This window comes from Hemitrygon akajei, chromosome 13 (genome assembly GCF_048418815.1).
Source record: "Hemitrygon akajei chromosome 13, sHemAka1.3, whole genome shotgun sequence".
NCBI classification, from domain to species: Eukaryota; Metazoa; Chordata; class Chondrichthyes; order Myliobatiformes; family Dasyatidae; genus Hemitrygon; species Hemitrygon akajei.
Genome location: NC_133136.1, coordinates 88,012,708 through 88,036,991, shown reverse-complemented (window position 1 = coordinate 88,036,991; position 24,284 = coordinate 88,012,708). Strand labels below are relative to the sequence as shown.

Here is a 24,284-nt window from a genome sequence, read left to right as displayed (position 1 = left end):
ATGTCTGGGTGCACGCCCCCCCCCCCGGGCTCCGGTGTCTGTATGTCTGGGTGCACGCCCCCCCCCGGGCTCCAGTGTCTGTATGTCTGGGTGCACGCCCCCCCCCCCATGCTCCGGGGTCTGGATGTCTGGGTGCACGCCCCCCCCCATGCTCCGGTGTCTGTATGTCTGGGTGCACGCCCCCCCCCCCCGGGCTCCGGTGTCTGTATGTCTAGGTGCACGCCCCCCCCCCCCGGGCTCCAGTGTCTGTATGTCTGGGTGCACGCCCCCCCCATGCTCCAGTGTCTGTATGTCTGGGTGCACGCCCCCCCCCGGGCTCCGGTGTCTGTATGTCTGGGTGCACGCCCCCCCCCCCGGGCTCCGGTGTCTGTATGTCTGGGTGCACGCCCCCCCCCCCGGGCTCCGGTGTCTGTATGTCTAGGTGCACGCCCCCCCCCGGGCTCCAGTGTCTGTATGTCTGGGTGCACGCCCCCCCCCATGCTCCAGTGTCTGTATGTCTGGGTGCACGCCCCCCCCCCCCATGCTCCGGTGTCTGTATGTCTGGGTGCACGCCCCCCCCATGCTCCAGTGTCTGTATGTCTGGGTGCACGCCCCCCCCATGCTCCAGTGTCTGTATGTCTGGGTGCACGCCCCCCCCCCCCATGCTCCGTTGTCTGTATGTCTGGGTGCACGCCCCCCCCATGCTCCAGTGTCTGTATGTCTGGGTGCACGCCCCCCCCCCCATGCTCCGTTGTCTGTATGTCTGGGTGCACCCCCCCCCCAGGCTCCGGGGTCTGTATGTCTGGGTGCACGCCCCCCCCCATGCTCCAGTGTCTGTATGTCTGGGTGCACGCCCCCCCCCCCCATGCTCCGGTGTCTGTATGTCTGGGTGCACGCCCCCCCCCCAATGCTCCGGTGTCTGTATGTCTGGGTGCACGCCCCCCCCCCCATGCTCCGGTGTCTGTATGTCTGGGTGCACGCCCCCCACCCATACTCCGGTGTCTGTCGGTCCGGGTGCACGCCCCCCCCCAATGCTCCGGTGTCTGTATGTCTGTGTGCACGCCCCCCCCCCATACTCCGGTGTCTGTCGGTCCGGGTGCACGCCCCCCCCCCCATGCTCCGGTGTCTGTATGTCTGGGTGCACGCCCCCCCGGGCTCAGGTGTCTGTATGTCTGGGTGCACGCCCCCCCCCATACTCCGGTGTCTGTATGTCCGGGTGCACGCCCCCCCAATGCTCCGGTGTCTGTATGTCCAGGTGCACGCCCCCCCCCAATGCTCCGGTGTCTGTATGTCCGGGTGCACGCCCACCCCCCCCATGCTCCGGTGTCTGTCGGTCCGGGTGCACGCCCCCCCCCAATGCTCCGGTGTCTGTATGTCCGGGTGCACGCCCCCCCCCCCAATGCTCCGGTGTCTGTATGTCTGGGTGCACGCCCCTCCCAATGCTCCGGTGTCTGTATGTCCAGGTGCATGCCCCCCCCCAATGCTCCGGTGTCTGTATGTCTGGGTGCACGCCCCCCTCCCCCATGCTCCGGTGTCTGTATGTCCGGGTGCACGCCCCCCCCAATGCTCGGGTGTCTGTATGTCTGGGTGCACGCTCCCCCCCCCCCATACTCCGGCGTCTGTCGGTCCGGGTGCACGCCCCCCCCCCCCATACTCCGGTGTCTGTCGGTCCGGGTGCACGCCCCCCCCCCTATACTCCGGTGTCTGTCGGTCCGGGTGCACGCCCCCCCCCCCCATACTCCGGCGTCTGTCGGTCCGGGTGCACGCCCCCCCCCTATACTCCGGCGTCTGTCGGTCCGGGTGCACGCCCCCCCCCCCTATACTCCGGTGTCTGTCGGTCCGGGTGCACGCCCCCCCCCCCCCCGTACTCCGGCGTCTGTCGGTCCGGGTGCACGCCCCCCCCCCCCATACTCCGGCGTCTGTCGGTCCGGGTGCACGCCCCCCCCCCCCCCATACACCGGCGTCTGTCGGTCCGGGTGCACGCCCCCCCCCCCCTATACTCCGGTGTCTGTCGGTCCGGGTGCACGCCCCCCCCCCCCCTATACTCCGGTGTCTGTCGGTCCGGGTGCACGCCCCCCCCCCCCCTATGCTCCGGTGTCTGTCGGTCCGGGTGCACGCCCCCCCCCCCTATACTCCGGTGTCTGTCGGTCCGGGTGCACGCCCCCCCCCCCCATACTCCGGTGTCTGTCGGTCCGGGTGCACGCCCCCCCCCTATACTCCGGTGTCTGTCGGTCCGGGTGCACGCTCGCCCCCCCAGGCTCCGGGGTCTGTATGTCTGGGTGCACTTCCCCCCCCCCCATACTCCGGTGTCTGTCGGTCCGGGTGCACGCCCCCCCCCCTATACTCCGGTGTCTGTCGGTCCGGGTGCACGCCCCCCCCCCTATACTCCGGTGTCTGTCGGTCCGGGTGCACGCCCCCCCCCTATACTCCGGTGTCTGTCGGTCCGGGTGCACGCCCCCCCCCCCCCCCCCCCCCATACTCCGGTGTCTGTCGGTCCGGGTGCACGCCCCCCCCATACTCCGGTGTCTGTCGGTCCGGGTGCACGCCCCCCCCATACTCCGGTGTCTGTCGGTCCGGGTGCACGCCCCCCCCCATACTCCGGTGTCTGTCGGTCCGGGTGCACGCCCCCCCCCCCCCATACTCCGGTGTCTGTCGGTCCGGGTGCACGCCCCCCCCATACTCCGGTGTCTGTCGGTCCGGGTGCACGCCCCCCCCCCCCCCCCCCATACTCCGGTGTCTGTCGGTCCGGGTGCACGCCCCCCCCCCCCCCATACTCCGGTGTCTGTCGGTCCGGGTGCACGCCCCCCCCCCCATACTCCGGTGTCTGTCGGTCCGGGTGCACGCCCCCCCCATACTCCGGTGTCTGTCGGTCCGGGTGCACGCCCCCCCCCCCATACTCCGGTGTCTGTCGGTCCGGGTGCACGCCCCCCCCCCCATACTCCGGTGTCTGTCGGTCCGGGTGCACGCCCCCCCCCCCATACTCCGGTGTCTGTCGGTCCGGGTGCACGCCCCCCCCGGCTCCGGTTCCCTGCCGTGGAAGGTGTTGCTGCAGTCGGCGCTACAGGTGGAGCCGCGCTGATGCCTGTCTCTGATTGGCTGCGCGCTGCCAGAAGGCGTCCGGCTGTCGGGTCCCGGGTCCCGAGCTCCGCTCACTGGCGCGAGATGCCCGTTGTGCCGTCGCGCGTCGTTCTGTCCGCCTGAGCGCGCTGGGGCCGAGGTGAGACGGCGGGCGCACTGGCCGGCATGGAGCGTGAGGAGAAGACGGGCGGTGGGCGGCCGGGGGTCCGGCCCACACACAGCATCGTCTGGAGGAACGTCGTGCTGATGAGTTTGCTGCACCTGGGCGCAGTGTACTCGCTGAGCCTCGTCCCGTACGCCCAGCCGCTGACCTGGCTCTGGGGTGAGTGAGCGGCCGGCCGGCCGGCCGCGGGAAGTCGCCCCGATGGCGCAGCATCCTTCCCCGCCGTCCGAGTGGTGTTGGCCCGGCGCCCAGACTCCCTCCAGTGAAACTTGCCCGCTGGGGTAAAATGTCGAAGTCGCCCCCGAAATGAATGCTTGCTGTAGTACTGGGGAAACTGCGGGTCGAGCGGGCGCCCTTAATTCTCTGAAGGGCGGGACACGGGTACCCCACACCGCTGGCGACCCCCAGCCGCCACTCAGTCTCATCAGTACCCGACCTCAACTCTGCTGTCTTTGCCCCAAATCCCCCCATTTCACACTCGTCCCCTTACCTTCCCCCCAAGCCTGTCCTTTCAGTATCCCCCTTCGCCTCCCAGCCCCTGACATTTCCGTCCCCCACTCGGCCCTTTGCAGTCGTGACCCATGATGGTCCAACTTTATTCCTCTTCAGCCCCGCTTATTTTATCCCCGGTTTCCAAACCCCTGCAGCCTGAGTTCTCAAAAAAAAAATCACCCGACCTGCTGCTGAGAGCGCAGAGCTGCATCGGTGAATGCACAAGTGTAACAATGACTAATTGTTGTGCACGGTTAAAGAATTTTCATGCATTTGGATACCAGTGGTGATGATAACACGTTGTTTTTAATCGCACTGATGGTTTGTACCACGGTGCTTGCTGTAAAAGTCTGCAGTGGCTCAGGGAAATTGCATTCACAGAATGACACATCAGATTTGATTTCCATAAGTATCAATGTCTGGTCAGGGAAAGGGAATGCATTAGTGCTTAATCTGGTATCATGTGAATAATTAAACATTCTTAATTCAATTTTAAATGGTTATTTGCTTAAAAGTGCATGTTGAATGTTTGTGACCCTCTTTAAATAACTCGGGTTTATTTAACACTTTCTTAATGCAGTACTGTAAATGCTCCCACGGCATTTTACAGGAGTGTTAACCAACAAAATTTGAGGTAGAGCCACAGGATATTAAAGGTGACTGGTGGTTTGGCTAGCAGCATTTTTAAAGAGATGGGAAAATAATTAGTGAGAGAAAGGTGCTGCCCTATTCAGATTAATTTCAGTCTGCAAATACAGATGTCAAGAAATGTTATAAATTTAATTCCATTGAGGTAATCTTGTCTTAATCTATCAAGAGAGTCAAAATATTGTCAGTCATAGAGTTATGACTGACAGAATTCCCAGTCTGGGTAAATAACATAACAATAACTTCCTATAACATGTAGGAATTCAGTGTTTCTTTAGCTGAACAGATTTGCAGCTGTCCTTTATTGCAGAATTAATAGTGAATAATTTGTTTTACACAAGCTGCAGCAAGTGCAGGTTTTGTCTAAAGATATAAATTATTAGATAATCTTGAAGTTGATTAAATTAGCATGAACTGTTTAATGGAAATTTAACAAATTGTCTAATGTTAACTTAAAAGCCAAATAAAACTATCCTTAACTAAAAGGAAGTTGCAGGTCTTGAATTTTGGGTTTGAAATCTGAATTGTCTGATATTCAAACTTTAATTGTTGTGCCTCTTAAGTGCCTTTAGGCATGCATTCACATACAGAAAGTCAACAGGACATGCATTGATTCAAAGCAATATAAGAGGTACCAGTGGTAAGCAGAAAATTAAACCTTCCAATAGTACAAATCCACTATTTAAAGTTATAAAAACATATTGACATAGTTATCCAGTAAAATTTTAAAGAGAATTCGATGAGCTTGGTCACCCTTTTTGGTCATAATGGATATTGTTGATTTTTAACAAATACTGAAAGCACCAAGTTTATAAGCAACTGCCTATGTTTAATCAGAAACAGCTGTAATGAAGGAAATAAGACAAATTAAAATGTAAGATATTTCTTTTTCTTTTCAAGAATTTTCTGTAGATTTATTTTGAAAACTAGCCTTATTCAAATGGAAGTGATGGCAGTAATCTTTATTTTATGAAAAACAGTAAGTTGCATTTATAGAGCATGTGTTTATAACTCAAAACACCCCAAGGCAGTTCACAAGAGTATCAACAAACAGAATTTGACAGGACATATGAGAAGATGCTAGCAGAGGTGACTGCCACCACGGGGATCTTGTCTTTGATGTCCACAGAAGTTATTGTCATCTCCAAATTGCTTTAGGTAAGTCATAACAGGTGTAGATAACCAACACAAACAGAAATTAACTTCTCCAATAGGCTACAGTAGTGATTAGAATCAGGTTTAATAACACTAGCAAATGTCATTAAATGGGTTATTTTGCAGCAGCAGTACATTGCAATACAAGATAGAAACTATATAATAAGAAATATATATGTAGTGCAAAAAGAGAACAAATAAATGAATCAACCCATAATCCATAAACTTGAAAACATTATCACAGTGATTCACTCTGCCATGACAGAAAAAATTGTCCTTAATAGCTGAGTATTAAATTGTAGTTGTCAAAGACAACTAGCAATTAAAAATTGGTTGACTAAAAACTTTGACAGAGATTTTTGGGAACAGCAGGATGAGAGGTAGAGGTTTAGCAAGAATTTCAGATGAGGCCATATTGTCTAAAGTGTGGCCAGCATAAGTAAGAATGATTTGCACATTTAAACCAGAGCACAAGTATGTCTTGTTCAAATTTTGTGTAAATCTTAACTTCTTGTGCACAACCTATGCATACCACTTCCTAAAACTGCATAAAGGGAATGAGTTGTTCAGAGCATGAGTTAGTTTAGTGACTTTAATTTGCATTTGTTGTCAACTTGTTTTTGTCAGTCACAGTGAAGTTCTGGTTCAAATTCAATTGTTGTTCAACCATGAATACAGCCAAACGAGACAGCGTTACTTACACTGGGGCCAAGTTTCAAAACACAGTACAGTCCCAGCAGTCACACACAGAACAAGGCACATTTAGTGCATACAAGTACAGGGACTTTCCATAAAATTCCATTACTAGATCACAATGGCAGAAGCAGAAATTTAGGGGCTTGCTAATTCAAATGAGTTTAAAAATAGTCTTATGTACAGCAATTACATAATCCCTCTGCTTAAGTGTTGAGTGCGATATGGTTTTGTGCCCACAGAGAAATTAGAGTGAAAAGATTCAGTAAAATTCTATTATGAAAGTATAGGTGGTATCTAGGAACTGATGTTCATTGTTTAGCTCATAACAAGCAACATACTTTAATCAACGAAAGCAGTATATTTAGTTCTACATATTTTTCCTAACGCTTTATATTATACATTTTAAGAATAAGAGTGCATTGAATTTCAGCCACATTAGGATTATTACTTTTTTCAATTTACTCTTCCTGCTAGGCTTGCTGCAACATTTAGCTGTCAGTAATATCAGATAAATCTTTTGGATGTGAATCTCTGTGTTCAGATTTCTCTCCAATGTTCCTAAGGTATATATCATCCATCACTTTTTCACATCTTTTCAAATTTTAGGGAATAAAGAAAATAATGAGTTGCTTTTGCACATATGGTTACCTTTAAAACAATGTGGGGGAAAATGAACTTTGGGAAAAGAAGGAAAATCAATATTCCCAACACATAACCATATAACCATATAACAATCACAGCACGGAAACAGGCCATTCCGGCCCTCCTAGTCCGTGCCGAACTCTTAATCTCACCTAGTCCCACCTACCCGCACTCAGCCCATAACCCTCCACTCCTTTCCTATCCATATACCTATCCAATTTTACCTTAAATGACACAACTGAACTGGCCTCTACTACTTCTACAGGAAGCTCATTCCACACAGCTATCACTCTCTGAGTAAGGAAATACCCCCTCGTGTTTCCCTTAAACTTTTGCCCCCTAACTCTCAAATCATGTCCTCTCGTTTGAATCTCCCCTACTCTCAATGGACATTAAAACTATTTCTTAACTGGTTAGATCCTGGATTATGCTTCCTATTTTCGGACATATTGAGAATGAAGTTCAGCTTTATTGGAGCAAAGTAAAATTTCTTATTGAATTTGCAACCTATTTTATACTAATTTTCTTTATCTGTGAAGTCAACAGGAAATAAAATGAGGAAGTGTCACTTTTATGTTGCCTTTTTTTGCAGAAATGCCCAAGACAAATTTTTAGCACTGTCTCCACCACCCCCCACCTCTCCTCACTACCGGTATTTAGAAAAAATGATCCTGTGTTATCTCATGAGATACTTTAAAAGATAGATTGTTCCAGACCGTATCTGGAGTTTGCGTACAGTTTGGTCACCCCATTACAGGAAGGATGTCAAGGCTTGGGAGAGGGTGCAGAAAAGGTTTACCAGGATGTCCGGTGCGGCCTTTTATATATTGGTGAGACCCGACGCAGACTGGGAGACCGTTTCGCTGAACACCAATGCTCTGTCTGCCAGAGAAAGCAGGATCTCCCAGTGGCCACACATTTTAATTCCAGGTCCCATTCCCATTCTGATATGTCTATCCATGGCCTCCTCTACTGTCAAGATGAAGCCACACTCAGGTTGGAGGAACAACACCTTATATTCCGTCTGGGTAGCCTCCAACCTGATGGCATGAACATTGATTTCTCTAACTTCTGTTAATGCCCCCCTCCCCTTCTTACCCCATCCCTTATTTATTTATTCCCCCCTCCTTTTTACTCTCTCTCTGCCCCTCTCACAAATACTCTTTGCCTATTCTCCCTCTGGTGCTCCCCTCCGCCTTTCTTTCTCCTTAGACCTCCTGTCCCATGATCCTTTCCCTTCTCCAGCGGTGTATCCCTTTTGCCAATCACCTTTCCAGCTCTTAGCTTCACTCCTCTTCCTGTCTTCTATCATTTCAGATTTCCCCCTCCCCCTCCTACTTTCAAATCTCTATCTTTTTCAGTTAGTCCTGACGAAGGGTCTCAGCCTGAAACGTCAACTGTACTTCTTCCTATAGATGCTGCCTGGCCTGCTGCGTTCCACCAGCATTTTGTGTGCGTTACTTTAACAGGATGTTGCCTGGATTAGAGGACATGGGCTATAACGAGAGGTTGGACAAACTTAGGTTGTTTTCTTAGGAGCGGTGCAGGCTGAGGCAAGATCTGGTAGAGGTTTATAAGATTATGAGAGGCATAGAAAGAGTAGACAAGAGTATCAAAATTTTTCCAAGGGTTGAAATATCTAATACCATGGGTGTGCAATTAAGGTGAAAGGGGTAGTTTCGGAGGGGTTATGAGGGGTAAATTGTTTACAGATTGTTGGGTGCCTGCACTTAAGGTGAGAGGGGTATTTTTCAGAGGAGATATGAGGGGGTAAGTTTTTTTTAAGCTAAGTGTTGGGTGCCTGGAATGAGCTGCCTGGGGTGGTGGTAGAGACAGAAACATTAGCAACTTTTAAGAGATAGGCACATGAATGTGAGGAAAATGGAAGAACATGGACACTGTGTAGGCAGAAGAGACTAGTTTGATCATTTGATTATCTAATTAATTACTAGTTGGCCATTTGATAACTAATTTAATTGGTTTGGTACAGCATTGTGGGCCAAAGGGCCTGTTCCTTGACTGTACTGTTCTATGTTCTGTTTTCCAGCCCAAAGTGCTTTTATTTATTTTAATTAGGTTAAAAGGGAATGCAAACATTGAAAATCTAAAGGAAAATCTGAAAAAACAAACATTACAGGTATCCCTATTAGGCAAAATCACCTAGAGCATTAACCCCTTGTTAGTGTTTAGTAATTGTGTCTGCTGTAGTTTTGTGAGTTCTGAGGTAGTGGATGAAGCCAAAATAGAAATTGCAGACTCTGCTTTAGGTGATACATATTGGGGTGGGTGGATGGGTGGTTTAGAAGGCAGGGTTTTCCTCCTGCCATTTATTGTGTGTTTGTGTGCTGAAGTCTTGGTGTCATCACTTTGAGTAGTCACTGCACAGGGTTCCCAAGAATCAGTAGCACTATTACCATTTTTTGAAGGAGGTGGATCTTTTCCTCTGTCTAACTTTGTCTCTTGCTGTGATAGAGCTCTGAATAGATTATCTGTTTTGGAAGTATAATATAGACCATGAATTTGTCATCTGAGCTGATTAAATGTAACTTGGGACAGAAATGTTGCCCTGGAAAAAGATGCTGATCACTTGCCCAGTCATTGGGTTTGGATAATTGTGTTGAGTAGCAATGGTCAGGTACGTTGAATCACCAGTGAGCCCTGTTGTAGGAGTCCATGTCCCAGAGGTCTGTAGGAGGGCATAGATGACTGCTTCTAGGAAGGCCATGAGCATGGTGCCAGGTTTGAGATCTTTTCTTTGGGTAGCCAGAGTCTTTGCTGGCATGGTGATGATGAATTTTATCAACATCTGCCTTCAATAAGCGGTGACAAATCAGCCTTGTTTCTAAACACAATAAATTCTGCAGATGCTGGAAATCCAAAGCGAGACACACAAACTGCTGGAAGAACTTAGCGGGTCAGGCATGGAAATGAACTGATGTTTCAGTCCTGAAGAACGTCCTTGACCCGAAACGTTGACTGTCCACTTCAGTGGATGCTGCCTGGCCTGCTAAGTTCCTCCAGCATTTGTGTGTGTCTTTTTTTAATGGGTGCTACATGACATGCTGCGTATTTCCCTGGTTTTGTTTTAGTATTGTGTACACTTTGCTCAAAAATTTCATGCTTGCAATATAATTTGGAAATTATCCCTTGGGTCAGGCATGCATCTATCTGCTTGAGGTTAAGGAGTGAAGAAGCAATTATTTCACTAAAGAGATGAATAACAGTGAATGCATGGAAATCCTTGCATGACTCGCATTGTTTTACTGAATGTCCCAGCAGGCAGTCATGAGCATAGGGATAAAAAGTGCCATGATATTAATCCCACTTTTCTGCTCCACAGCTTATATTTGTTTTCTAATAACGGCCCTCGGAGTGACAGCTGGTGCACATCGTTTATGGAGCCATCGGTCTTACAAGGCAAAACTGCCACTACGGATGTTCTTGGCTGCTGCCAACTCCATGGCTTTTCAGGTGACCCTTCTGACTGTAAAATGTTTTAAATCTAGCATTAATATCTTGGTCATTAAATTGTGGATATACTTACATTTATTATGTAGAAATGAATTTAAATCAAATAGTCTAAAAATACATTTTGATCTAATTTTTATTTAATATGAAATATTCTACATGTTTTATTTGAACTTGACTTGCATTTTAAAAAATCACTGAATTTAATCACTTTGGCTCCATGCAAACATTCTGTTACCCATTTCATTCAGTCCTTTGTATTTTATTGGATCAGTAGAGTTTAATATCAGCGATCTGAAGTATTCTTTGTAGTCAGCAATTAAAATGTAAACTTTAATCCATCTAGGATGTGATGTTGGTGCATGCCATAGGCAATGAATCTGTAACATATTAATATGTTAATCATGAAAGAATAGGATGTGTAACAAAAACAGTTTATTCTGCAAGAGACTAGACTTAATAGCTGGTGAGTCACAATTAGTTCTGTGAGTGGGATTCAAGTTAAATAATGTGGCAATTAATTACACACTGTTTATGCTACACTTGAGTTGAATTCAAATGACTAAAACTTCAAGACAAGTGCTGCTGTCAAATGAGCTGTGTTCTTGTGTGAATTGACTTACAGGCATCAATAACTAATTTGTTGATACTGAGTGCAATTTGTAATGAAGCATGACTATGGACATACCTTGGAACACGATGTAAAATATTATCAAATGACGTTTTGGTAGGGTGACATGAAAGTCTGGTTTAAGGGGTGATCATAATGACACCTTAGATATCTGTATTCTCTTGTTTAGTAATTTACTTACAAACTAAACATTTTGCCCAGAATTTTTAACTAGTTGCTTTTCTGAAGAAACCCCAATCCATTTAATGCTTAGATTTAACTAATATCTCTTTTGCCTTATTTGATTTCTATATCAAAAAGCTGAATAAGAATTCTGAACCAGAGTTGGTTTTTCTCTGTTAAATTCCCTTTATTGAACAATAGTTCTAAAAATAAAAGGCAGAGGCTTAGAAATTCATCTACATCCACTAAAGGTCTCACAACCCTTCAGTGTTGGATATGCATATCCATATTGGTAAAACATGTCCACTGACATCTAGGATTTCTACTGAAGTTTAATTAAGACACTCTGATATTAGGATACTCCTATAGCCATATTGACACTAACAGAATGGATGAGTGGGTAGTATTTTGGGTGGTATTTTTAAGTAATCATCTAATCGTTTTAGAATCTTTTAATATGGCTGTCACTTGAGCAGTTTGTACTAGTGATGCTGACCTGAAATGTTCTAATTTTGAGATAATAAAATAGAAGGGAAGAATTTTGTATGGAAATCTCATTCTACTGTAAAACCTCTTGTTGACAGGTCTTTTGAGGGCATATATGACTGTGCATACTTTGAATTTGCCAACAGGGCAGCTTGCGGTGTGCTTTGTTTTATGGAGCAATAGTTGTGTTCCTACAGACAAATGTTTCACACAGTCACAAAAATGGTGAAAACTTGGCAGAAGCCCTCAAAAACAGTAGATTGTCAAGAAAGGCCACTATAAATTATGGTCAGAAATTGCTTTCGATTTTTGAAGCCTCATATTTTTATACAGTGGCTTGAATGTAACTTCTAATATTTTGCTTTTACGATATGGCAGATCGCTTGTAATTCTTTAATTGAGGAAAAACAACTGAAAAATGGAATTGATTTTGGTCAGGCTAGCACTTTGAGGGAGTTTGCTTTTCTGGGCCCTCTTGCAAGCAGTAAGTCTGTTTATTTGCAATTACTCATATTCTTCTGCCCTACGTTGAGCTCAGGCTGCTTCCTTTCCCCCCATTATCTGATGATAGAAAGTAGAATATGAATTCTAAAATTGGGTATCTAAATTTTCAGCAAATGTAACTAGAAGTTCCTGTTGGATGTTGTAAGAGATATTGGCACTTATTTCTGATGACATCTAACTGCAGTATAAAACTATCAATGCAATTCCCAAAGATTACTTAAAGAACGAAGTTGGGAAAACAGCCTTATTAAAATAGCATGTGACTTTTAAAAAAGTTGATGCAATGAGGTAATTAAGCTGGAAAGAGGTGTAGAGAGGATTTGAGGGTGTTGCTGGGACTCAGACTGAGTTATGGGGAGAGTTCAAACACATTGCATGGGGTTGGGAACCTGAGTGCCCGGGAGGATAGTGGAGTGGATATGGGAGCAAGTGTTGTTAAGTCTACATACAGAGATAAAAATCAAATGGTCAAGCATGGTGGGACTAATGTTCTGAGTTGTGTATGCAAGGAGTATTGTAGGAAAGGTGGATGAGCTTAAAGCATGGAATTGTAGCCATTGTAGCCATTAGTGAGACTTTGTAGCCATTAGTAGCCACCAGGATCCTGGTGTTTTAGATGTGAAATAGCAGGAGAGATTAAAGGAGAAAGGTGCCATTACTAGTCTGGGGGAATATGCTCAAACAGGCCAGACTGGAGTGCTTGTCTATTGAGGCTATATGCATTGAAATGAGAAAAGAAAGGGATGACTGTGTTAATCAGATTATATTATAGACCACCCAGTAGTCAGCAGGATTTAAAGGAGCAGATTTCTAGAGCGATTGCAGACCGTCGTGAGAAAAATAAAATTGTGATAATGGGTGATTTATCTTTGCAAATACTGACTGGGATTCCCACAGTGTAGAAGGGTTGGATGGGATAGAGTTTGTCAAATGTGTTCGTGAACATTTCTTTTATCAATACATAGAGATCGCAAGCAGAGAGTGAGATACTGTATATTCTAATAGGGAATGAGACCAGTTAGGAGATAGAAGTGCATGTAGGGGAACACTTTGGATCTAGTGGTCATATTTCCATTAGTTTCAAGATGATTATGGAGTAGGATAGATCTGGTCCTTGTGTTGAGATTCTGAATTGGAGAAAGGCCAATTTTGATGCCATTAGAAAAGATCTGGCAAGTATAAACTGGGATGGGTTGTTTTCTAGCAAAGGGATGCTTAGTAAATGGGAGGCCTTCAAAGGTGAAATTTTGAGTGTATGAGGTTTGTATGTTCCTGCCAGAATTAAATGGCAAAGCTTTCTTTTTTCTTTTTACAATATTTTTATTCAGAAGAAGAAAAAGATTTACAGAGTGCAACACATAGATACATCTCAACATAACTTATGTACATTCATATATTGTGATAAAATTGATCAAAATGTTATAGCATAACACATAAAGGTATACCACTCTGTAATCAAAAATTTAAAGATAGGTCATACATCATAAAAGAAATTTTTTTACATTAAAAAAAGTCAACCCCCTACCAACTACCAAAGAAAAAAGCTGATGGATGATAATGGATAAATTAGAAAAGAAAACATATTCGCTTAAGAGAAGATAAAAATATACATAAAAGTCTGTGCACTGTTAAACTTTATAAATTGGAAAAGTAATTTAGAAAAGGTCCCCAGATATCACTAAAAGATTGTTTTGAATTTAAGACTGAGCAGCGAATCTTTTCTAAATTTAAATAAGACATAATATCACGTAGCCATTGAAGATGTGTAGGAGGGGTAGACTCCTTCCATTTAAGCAAGATTCCTCTCCTTGCTAAAAGAGAGGTAAAAACTAAAACCTGTAGGTTAGAAGTATTTAAAGTTATATCTTCATCTGCAATAATACCAAACAAGAGGCAGTAAGGGGATTTAGGTCAAATCGGACCCTAAAAAGTTGTGAGAAGATATGGAATATTTCCCGCCAAAACTTTTCAATTTTAGGGCAAAACCAAAACATATGAATTAAAGAGGCATCCCCAGAGTTGCATTTATTACAAAGTGGAGAAACATTCGGATAAAAACTGGACAACTTCTGTTTAGAAATGTAAGCTCTATGAACCACTTTAAATTGTAGAAGAGAATGACGAGCACAGAAAGATGATTTATTAACCCGTTTAAGAATGTTATTCCATCCATCATCAGAAATCTGACAATTTAGGTCATCCTCCCATGCTTTTTTAATTTTATCTAAAAAGTCTTGTCTAGATTCAATCAACAAGTTATAGATACCGGTAATAGAACCATTAACAAAAGGTTTTAAATTTAAAAGATCGTCCAGTAAATTTTTATCAGGACCTATAGGAAAAGTAGTTAATTGGAAACGTAAGAAATCTCTAATTTGAAGGTATCTGTAAAAATGTGTTTTTGGGAGTGCAAATTTAGTTGGCAATTGGTCAAATGAAGCAAGAGATCCTGAGATAAACAGGTCCCAAAAACACTTAATACCTAGTTCATCCTAATCTTAAAGACTTTATCAGTCATGGAAGGGATAAAAAAAATAATTAAAGAGAATGGGAGATGATAATGAAAAATTCGCTAAACCAAAAAATTTTCTAAATTGAGACCAAATCCTTAAAGTTTGCTTAACAATTATGTTATTTTATTTGCTGAAAAAGAAGAATATGATCCAAGAAGAGAGACAATAGAGGAATTTTTTTTACAGAATTAACCTCTAAGGAGACCCATGATGGGCAATCTTTACGATAAATATAATAAAGCCAGAAAGTAACATTCCTTATATTGGCAGCCCAATAGTAAAACCTAAAATTGGGTAGGGCTAATCCACCCATCTCTTTATTTCTTTGTAGTGTTACGAACCCCATAACTGGGTATCTTACCAGCAAAGATAGGAGTATCTGTTGAAGTCTGATGATACTATTTTTAACAGTATTTATTAGTAGAAATACACAAAAATAATATCAATGCAAATATACAGATAATATACGACATCAGTACTAAACCTAAAAGTGCGGGTATAATAATAATCAATAAGAAATAAGCTCTATCGTTGTCTAGGGGATAATGAATTGTTCGATGGAAGTATAAAGTTCAGTTCAGTTCATGCAGGCTGCGGTAGTTGCTAATCACTGTGTTGCAATTGTTGGAGAGAGAGAGAGAGGGGAGAGAAAAAGCAGTAACAGCTATAAACTTGCCGACTTTCCTTTTACGATCTTAATCCTTTGATGCGTTACTGTTGTGGCCATTTACGTATGACCCCTCCGTCCTTGAGCTAGACCGTTCCGTGGAGGACTTGTCACCCAGGCAAGGGTGGACACACACACAAACCCCCACCGGTCTCGTAGCGTCTTTCCTGGTGCGTCTGAGGGGTGTTCCCCAGACCCTACTTTTATCCCCACTCACGGGGTCTCAGATGTCAGTCAGGTTGGGATGATGCAATCCCTCAACCAGACCACTCTGGTTGCCCCCTGAGGGGTTTCAATGAATAGAACAGTACACAATACACGATTCCTTCTCCAAGAGACAATAGCAGTAATCTCTCTCTTTGTCAATAGCAGACATTCCAACCTGTGCTGTGCCTCTCTCTCATAAATTTGTATGAGCTGTTTATCTCTCTCATTTCCTTTGATAACAGCATCGGAATAGTAGCGATTTGCGATTCTCCAAAAGGGGGGGGGGGGCATTGGCGATTCTGTACCCTCCTGCCCATCAGAGTTGCTCCTCATTCGTAACAGTAGGTAAACTTTACTTAAATAACTTTTACTTATTATTCCAAATATAAGATGTTAAAATTGAATCTAAAGAATCAAAGTAGGTCTTAGGAATAAAAATAGGTAAGGCCTGAAAAAGATATAAAAATTTTAAAAAGATATAAAAATTTAGGGAGAATCTTCATTTTAATCAAATTAATTCGGCCAATTAGGGATAAAGAAAGAGGAGACCATTTAGAAAGCGACTTTTTCACATAATTCAATAAGGGCTTTAAGTTTTCTTTAAGTAAATTCTTGAAGTTTTTTGTAATTGTTACACCTAGATATGTAAATTGTCTTGTAACAACTTTGAACGGAAATTTGGCATTTGATGACATTAGGTCATTTAAAGGAAATAGCTCACTTTTATGTAAGTTCAGCTTAGATCCTGAAAAAGAACTAAACTGGGAAATTAAAGAAAGAACCGAAGGTAAAGAAGTTTCAGTGTTAGAGATAAAAAGTAAAATATCATCAGCGTATAATGAAATTTTATGAGTCATACTTTCCCTTAGTATACCAGAAATGTCCTTAGATTCTGGAAATGCTATTGCTAAGGGTTCTATAGCTAAAGCAAAAAAGTAAAGGACTAAGAGGGCAACCTTGTCTAGTTCCCTGCTGTAATTTAAAGGGCTTAGAAATTTGAGAGTTAGTAATAACCTGAGCGGTAGGAGACAAGTAAATTAATTTAACCCAACAAATAAAATTAGGCCCAAAATTAAACTTTTCTAAGGTCTTAAAAAGATAATTCCACTCAATCCTATCGAAGGCTTTTTTCTGCATCTAAGGATAATATTTTTTTGGATGGTGAATATATCACATTCAACAACCGATGTATATTAAAATGTGAATAACGATTTTTAATAAATCCTGTCTGGTCATGTGATATAATGGTAAAATATTTTCAAGTCTTCAAGCTAAGATTTTGGATAAGATTTTTGCATCAACATTTAATAAAGAGATCGGTCTGTATGAAGAACATTCAGCTGGATTTTTATTTTTTTTAAGAATAAGAGAAATAAAAGCTTCATAAAAAGATTGAGGGAGATTACCTGATTTAAAGAACTCTGATAAAACAGAGGATAATAAATAACGTTTAAGTAACGTAGTGAAAGTTTTATAAAACTCCCCAGGAAAGCCATCAGGTCCTCCTGGGGTCTTACCAGAATGTAAAGCACGTATAGCTTCAGCCACTTCTTCATTGGAAATAGGCTGATCTAACTGTGTTAGGCTATCAGCAGACAATGTAGGAATGTTGATATTACTGAAAAAAGCATTGATATAGGTATCGTCTAAAGAAGAGTCAGACTGATACAACTTAAGGTAAAAAGTCTTTAAATACGTTGTTAATTTCAGAATGGTCAGATATCTTAGTACCATTATCTTTAAAATTTTCTGTGATTTGATGATTAACTGTAAAAGATTTTAAGCGATTGGCTAATAAACTACCTGTTCTATCCCCATGAATGTAAAGTTGAGTTTTATCTCTCAACAGCTGTCGTTCAATTGGGTAAGTCAGCAGAAGATTATACTTGGATTTCAATACGCTTATTATATATACTTGGATCTGGAGATAGGGCATACTTTCGATCAAGATCTTTTAATATCGCTGCTAGGTCAGACCTTTATCAGCTTTTTTCTTTATATAGGTAGAGTAAGAGATAATTTCTCCACGAATATATGCTTTAAAAGTATCCCAAACTATAGTACCAGCAGTATCTCCTTTAAAATTTTCTTTAAAGAAAAAAGTAATATGGTTTTCCAAAAACTTTAGAAAATTTTTTATCAGATAACAATGATAAGTTAAAATGCCAACTTCTATTTGGTACAGAGTAAACAGGTAATCTTAAAGCCAGAAGCACAGGTGCATGATCAGACAAAGCAATCTCCTTATAATCACAGGATCGAACCAGTGGAAGCAAGTTTCTATCTATAAAAAAAGTAGTCAATCCGAGAGTACATATGATGAACCTGAGAGAAATATGAATATTCCTTTTCTTGGGGGTGTAAAAAACGCCACACGTTGATAATACCACATTGAAATAGAAAAGATTTAAAAAGTAGGGCTGATTTATTAGTGACAGGGGTCTTACTTGAAGAGCGATCTAATATAGGGTCAAGCCAAAAATTAAAATCTCCACCCATCACTAAGGAATACTGATTCAAATCAGGCAGAAAAGAGAAAAGACGTTCAAAGAACAAGGAGTCATCTGTATTTGGAGCGTATACATTCGCAAATACGATTAGTTTATTTTCAAGACTACCCGAAACAATAACAAAGCGCCCATTTGTATCAGAAATTACATTATGTTGAATAAAGGATACATTCTAATCAAACAAGATAGAGACGCCTCTCGATCTTGATTGAGAGGGTGAGTGAAAATGTATACCCTTCCATCCTTTGAAAAAGCGTGAAATATCATCTTTACGAATATAGGTTTCTTGGAGAAAGATTATACGAGTTTTAAGTTTCCTGATATAAGAGAAAATCTTATTTCGCTTAACAGGGTTATTTAGACCTTTCACATTAATATACTCAGTTTTAATAAAAGAATCCATCAAGTATCCTTTAGTAATGTATAAAAGGTAATCACAGACATTTAGATAGCGAATAAATAAAACAATAAAAACTTCTAATCAGCTTTCTGGAAGAACCTATTTCCCTCCCTCCCCCCTCACCTCCCCCCCCCCCCAAAAGAGAGAAATCAACCAAGGGAGGCTGAAGATTAATTCTAACGTACCCAACCCAAAACTTCGGTGGCTCCAAAAAAAAAATATGTATAGCTGAGCTGAATAAACGATTGTAAATATATGTATACAAAAACCAAATATCAAAGTAAATAAGTTCGCTATTTACTAGAAAAAACCATGGGAAAATATAAGTATTAATCTCGGTAAATAAGAAAGACAAATAAGGAAAATCTAAAATAAAGAAAATCAATAAGTAAAACAACATATACTTACCGGGTACAAAGAAAAGGATTAAAGAAACAAATAAAAAATAATTAGAAAGGGAAGTGGTTTAGATAACTTCCTACATGACTAAGGCATTCAAGGGAGAAAAAAAAACAAAATGACAAAATGTAAAATAATGAAAAAATCAAAAAACAGCAATAGAATTTTGTATACTATTGAAAAACAGTAAAAGACCGAAAAGTGTATAAATAATCAAAAGATAGGAAAAATCTGAATGAATTTAAAGTAAAGCAAAACACCCTATAGTTTCATTCCTCAGTAATTACTACATGTATACCCTACATAATTACTTTCAGTCAAATTACTAAAAGGAAGGTAAAAATAAAAATAACACTGACAGAATATAACGTTTTGTTTAAAAAGAGCTGCGAAAAAGTAACATTAGAGGACCCATATAAAGGCGGAAAACAACAAAAGAGAAAATGGATGCAGTCTGCCTGCATATTTTGCATAGTTTGAAAGATAACAAGGCGTCAGTTACTTAAACAAATGGTTAAAACCTCGTAAAACCAAGAAACCTTGTTATCAACAAAGCACCAATTACTTGATTGAACACCTGAAATTAAAATATTTAGCATAAAGCAACTCAAGGTTAAATTTAAGCATGGAGACTATGTAAAAATTTCTTAGCTTCTTCAGGCTTCGTAAACCAAGAAACCTTATTATCAGAAGTAGTAACCTTGAGTTTACACGGATCTCTGAGAGAAAGGCGACAGCCAAGCTTAAAAAGATAAGACATGACCTCTTTAAAAGCCTGTCTAGCTCTTAAAACTTCTGGTGGATAATCTTGAACAATCCGAAACTGTTGATCACGAAATTGTAATATGCGTTTCTTTCTTGATTCACGAAGGATCTGTTCTTTAATCTGATAGTTATAAAAGCGAATGATAATAGAGCGAGGTTTGGCAGGATCCTAGTTAGGCGGGGTAACTCGGCGAACGTGCTCAAATTTTGGTAGTTCTGATAATATATCAGGGAATAAATCTTTCAGCATTTGAGCACAAAAATCGATAGATTGATTACCTTCCAGTTTTTCAGGAAGCCCAAGAATTCTGATATTGCACCTTCGGTTCCTAGTCTCCAAATCTGTCAGTTTCTTCAGTATTGTTTAAGTTGTTCCTTAGAAATTTTCTTGAAACCTTCGATATCCTTCTGTAACACCGGCAGAGATTCTTCATGTAGTTTAATACGGATTTCATGGTCATTCACAGTCTGCTGTATACTTCCAAGTTTCCGATTAAGCGTTTTCAGTTCAGATTTAACCAGGTCAAAGGAATTCTGTAACAAGTCAAACTTAGATTCCAAGTCATCCAGTTTATCCAGTTTTTCGAGTCTCTCTTGACATTTGTTGAGACATTTCAGCCAAAGTCTCTAAAGTAACATCTTTTCTAGAGTGTTTTCTACTCCTGGTGCTCTCACTGAAATAGGTTTAAACAGCAAAGTAAGCGAATAATTTCGGAGCACGTAGCTACTGCAACCTACTCCATTACAGCCACCGGAAGTCCAGCTAAATGGCAAGGCTAACATGTTTAGGGGACCTTAGTTTTCGAGAGTTATTGTCATCCTGGTTAAGAAGAAGATGATGCATAGCAGATATAGTCAGCAAGGAACTGATGCACCATCAGTTCCTTCACCATCAGACTGGAAGTGAACGATAGGCTTTTATTAACAGCAAAAAGGGAGCACGACCATGTCGAAGACTGAGGGAGGAGCAGTGCCCCAATCGCCTTTATACAGGGGTCTGTGGGAGGAGCCACAGGAGCAGTCAGCAGAGGGGCGTGTCCAGACAGGTATACATAGTTTACCACAGGAACAAATTAAGTACTTGAGTATAAGAAATGCAAGAGAAATCAGGGGTGCTAAAAGTAGGCATGAGGTTGCTTTAGCTGACAAGGTGAAGGACAATCTCAAGGTTGTCTACAGTATATTAAGAGCAAAAGGATAGCAAGGGACAAAATTGGTCCTCTTAACAATCAGTGTGGTCATCAATGATTGAGGTCAAAAGTGATGGAGGGAGAACTTGAATAGATTTTTTTGCATCTGTATTTTCTCAGGAGTCAAACACAGGCAATAGAGTTGAGGCAAAGCAGCAGTGAGGCCATGGACCGTACTCAGATTACCTGAGGAGATACTTGCAGTACTTGCAGTCTTGAGGCAAATTAGGGTTGATAGATCCTTGAGGCCTGACAGGATGTCTGCTCAGACTTTGTGGGAGGCTAGTGCAGAAATTGCAAGGGCCCAAGCAGAGATACTTAACAAGTCCTTGGCCACGATGAGGTGCCAGAGGATAGGAGGACAGCTACTATTGTTTTACAATAGTACAATAGTAAAGAACAGTGAAAGAATAAGAATTTTGTCTAAGAATAAGCAGAGAAATTGTAGGCTGGTGAGACTGACGTCAGTAGTGGATAAATTATTGTAAGGTATTCTAAGGGTCAGGATATATAAGTATTTGGGTAGACGGACTGATTAGGGATAGTTAACATGGCTTTGTGCGTGTTAGGTCACGTCTAACCCGTCTAATAGTTTTCGAGGAAATTAACAGGAAAGTTGATGAAACAAAGGCAGTGGATGTTGTCTACGTGGACTTTAGCAAGGACTTTAACAAGGTCTCACATGGAAGGCTGGTCCAGAAGGTTGTGGCTCAGCATTCAAGATGAGGGAGTTAATTAGACTAGACATTGGTTTCGTGCTTTTCTGGAGACCTGTACCTGTTGGTGTGTAATAGGGGTTAGTGCTGGGTCAAATGTTGTTTGTCATCACTATCAGTGATGAGGATGATGATGTGTTAAACTAGATCAGCAAGTTTGTGGATCACACAGATTGGGGGTGTTGGACAGCGAGGAAGGTTATCAAAGCTCACAGCAGACACTAAACCAGCTGGGAAAATGGGCTGAAAAATGGCAAATGGAATGTAATGCAGACAATCAGAGGCAGATAAGGTGGATATGTGGAATGCTGTGCCCCAGAAGGCAGTGGAGGCCAAGTCTCTGGATGCATTCAAGAGAGAGTTAGATAGAGCTCTTATAGATAGCGGGGTCAAGGGATATGGGGAGAGGGCAGGAACGGGGTACTGATTGTGTATGATCAGCCATGATCACAGTGAATGGCGGTGCTGGCTAGAAGGGCCGAATGGCCTACTGCACCTATTGTCTATTGTGAGGTGTTGCACCCTGGGAAGACAAAGTTCTGCCAGTCTATTGTCGCTGCTACCATCTTCTATGTAGTGGTGTGCTGAGCAATGGTCTCAATAAATTGATTAGAAAGGCTGGCTTTGTTACAGAGTCAAACTGGACACACTGGAGGCTGTGGTAGAACAAAGGACCCTCCAGAAAATCCTGGAAATTCTGGACAATGTTCCTCACCCTCTGCATTCCACCTCAGTTGAACAGAGGAACACTTTCAGTGATAGACTAAAACAGCTGTGCTGCTCCAGAGAGTGTTACATGAGGTCATTCATGCCCTCAGCCATTAGGTTCTATAATGAGCCAACCTATAGCCAGGGAAGTGATGAATCCCTCCTGTTAAACTGTTATTAACCTTTGTTTAACACACCCTGTTATCCTGGTACTGAGGACTGTGGTAGAACAAAGGGATCTGAGAATACAGGTCCATAATTCCTTGAAAGTAGCATCAGAGGCAGATAAGGTTGTAAAGAGTTCATAAATCAAATTACTAAGTAGTGAAGTTGGGATGTTATGTTGAAGTTGTACATGATGTTGTTGAGACCTAATTTGGAATGTTGTGTGTGCACCTACCTACAGGAAAGATAACAAGAAGATTGAAAGAGTACAGAGAAAATATGCAAGGAAGTTGCCAGGTTTTGAGGACCTGAGTTATAGGGAAACTGAATAGGTTAGAACTTTATTCCCTGAAGTTTAGGAGCATGAGATAGAGGTGTAGAAAATTATGAGGGGTATAGATTGGGTAAATGCAAGGAGGCTTTTCCCACTGATGTTGAGTAGACTGAAACTAGAGGTCATAGGTTAAGTGTGAATGGTGAAAAATTTAAGGGGAACCTGAGGGGGAACGTCTTCACTCAGATGGTGGTGAGGAAGTGTAACAAGCTGCCAGTGGATGTGGTAGATGCAAGTTTGATTTCAACATTTGGGTAAGTACAGAATGGGAGGCGTAAACCAAAAACATAAGGAAGTCTGTAGATGCTGGAAATCCAAAGCAACACACACAAAATGCTAGAGAAACTCAGCAGGTCAGGCAGCATCTATGGAAATGGATAAACAGTTGGCATTTCAGGCCTAGACCCTTCTTCAGGACTGAGAAGGAAAGGAGAAGCTGCTGAGTTTAAAAAAGTGAGGGGAGGGAAAGAGGCTAGCTGGAAGGTGATGGGTAAAGCCAGATTGGTGGGAAAGGTCAAGGGCTAGAGAAGAAAGAATCTGATGAGAGAGGAGAGTGGAGGTGTATGTAAGGCTATGGTCCAGGTGTAGGTCGATGGGACTAGGCAGAATAATAGTTCAGCATAGACTAGGTGGGCCAAAGGGTCATGTTTGAGCTGCAGTGCTCTATGACCCTAAGTTGGGATGTGTTGGAATGTAGGAGTATGAGGGAGGATTATAAAACTGAGAATCGTAGATCAGGTCAATGTGCACAGTCTTCTTGCCATGGTTGGGGAAGTTGAGAAAACAACCTTGATCATGGGCTCCTGTGCTTTGTAAATAGAGGAAAAGAGTGTAAGGTCAAGGAAGTCGTGATAAATTTCTTTCAAATATGGCTCAGAAACAACTAAAGTACTTAGCCCAATTTTGGGAGCCATAATCTAAGATGAATGTCAAGAGTGCACAGAAGAAATTGACCAACATGATTTAATTTGTGTAGATGAATTGGATAAGTTGTAATTCTCCATTTCAGAATGGAAGTTCTGAGAGGGTCTGAGATACAGACAGACAGACATACTTAATTGATCCCGAGGGAAATTGGGTTTCGTTACAGCTGCACCAACCAAGAGTAGTAAGAAATATAGCAATATAAAACCATAGATAATTAAATAATAATAAGTTAATCATGCCAAGTGGAAATAAGTCCAGGACCAGCCTATTGGCTCAGGGTGTCTGATACTCCGAGGGAGGAGTTGTAAAGTTTGATGGCCACAGGTGGGAATGACTTCCTATGACGCTCAGTGTTACATCTCGGTGGAATGAGTCTCTTGCTGAATGTACTCCTGTGCCTAACCAGTACATTATGGAGTGGATGGGAGACATCGTCCAAGATGGCATGCAACTTGGACAGCATCCTCTTTTCAGACACCACTGTCAGAGAGTCCAGTTCCACCCCCACAACATCACTGGCCTTGCGAATGAGTTTGTTGATTCTGTTGGTGTCTGCTTAAAAGTGGATGGCGAGAAACACTTTCTATTGGTACAAAAGTCAGAAACAAAGAATCCAGTATGAAGGTGAATGCTTAAAGAAACAAAAATAGCAGGAGCAAAAGTTTTGTTTTAATTTAGA

General features: G+C 42.6%; 1 protein-coding gene across 1 annotated transcript in view; it reads left to right on the top strand.

Annotated features, from left to right (window-relative positions):
* The first annotated feature begins 3,050 nt into the window (after positions 1-3,050).
* LOC140738033 (stearoyl-CoA desaturase 5-like) overlaps positions 3,051-24,284 on the top strand; it is a 107,797-nt gene continuing 86,563 nt past the window's right edge. The window contains exons 1-2 of the mRNA XM_073065012.1: positions 3,051-3,379; positions 10,194-10,324. Of these exons, the coding sequence (XP_072921113.1) occupies positions 3,223-3,379; positions 10,194-10,324 (288 nt within the window). The 5' untranslated portion in view covers positions 3,051-3,222. The remainder of the gene's footprint in view (positions 3,380-10,193; positions 10,325-24,284) is intronic.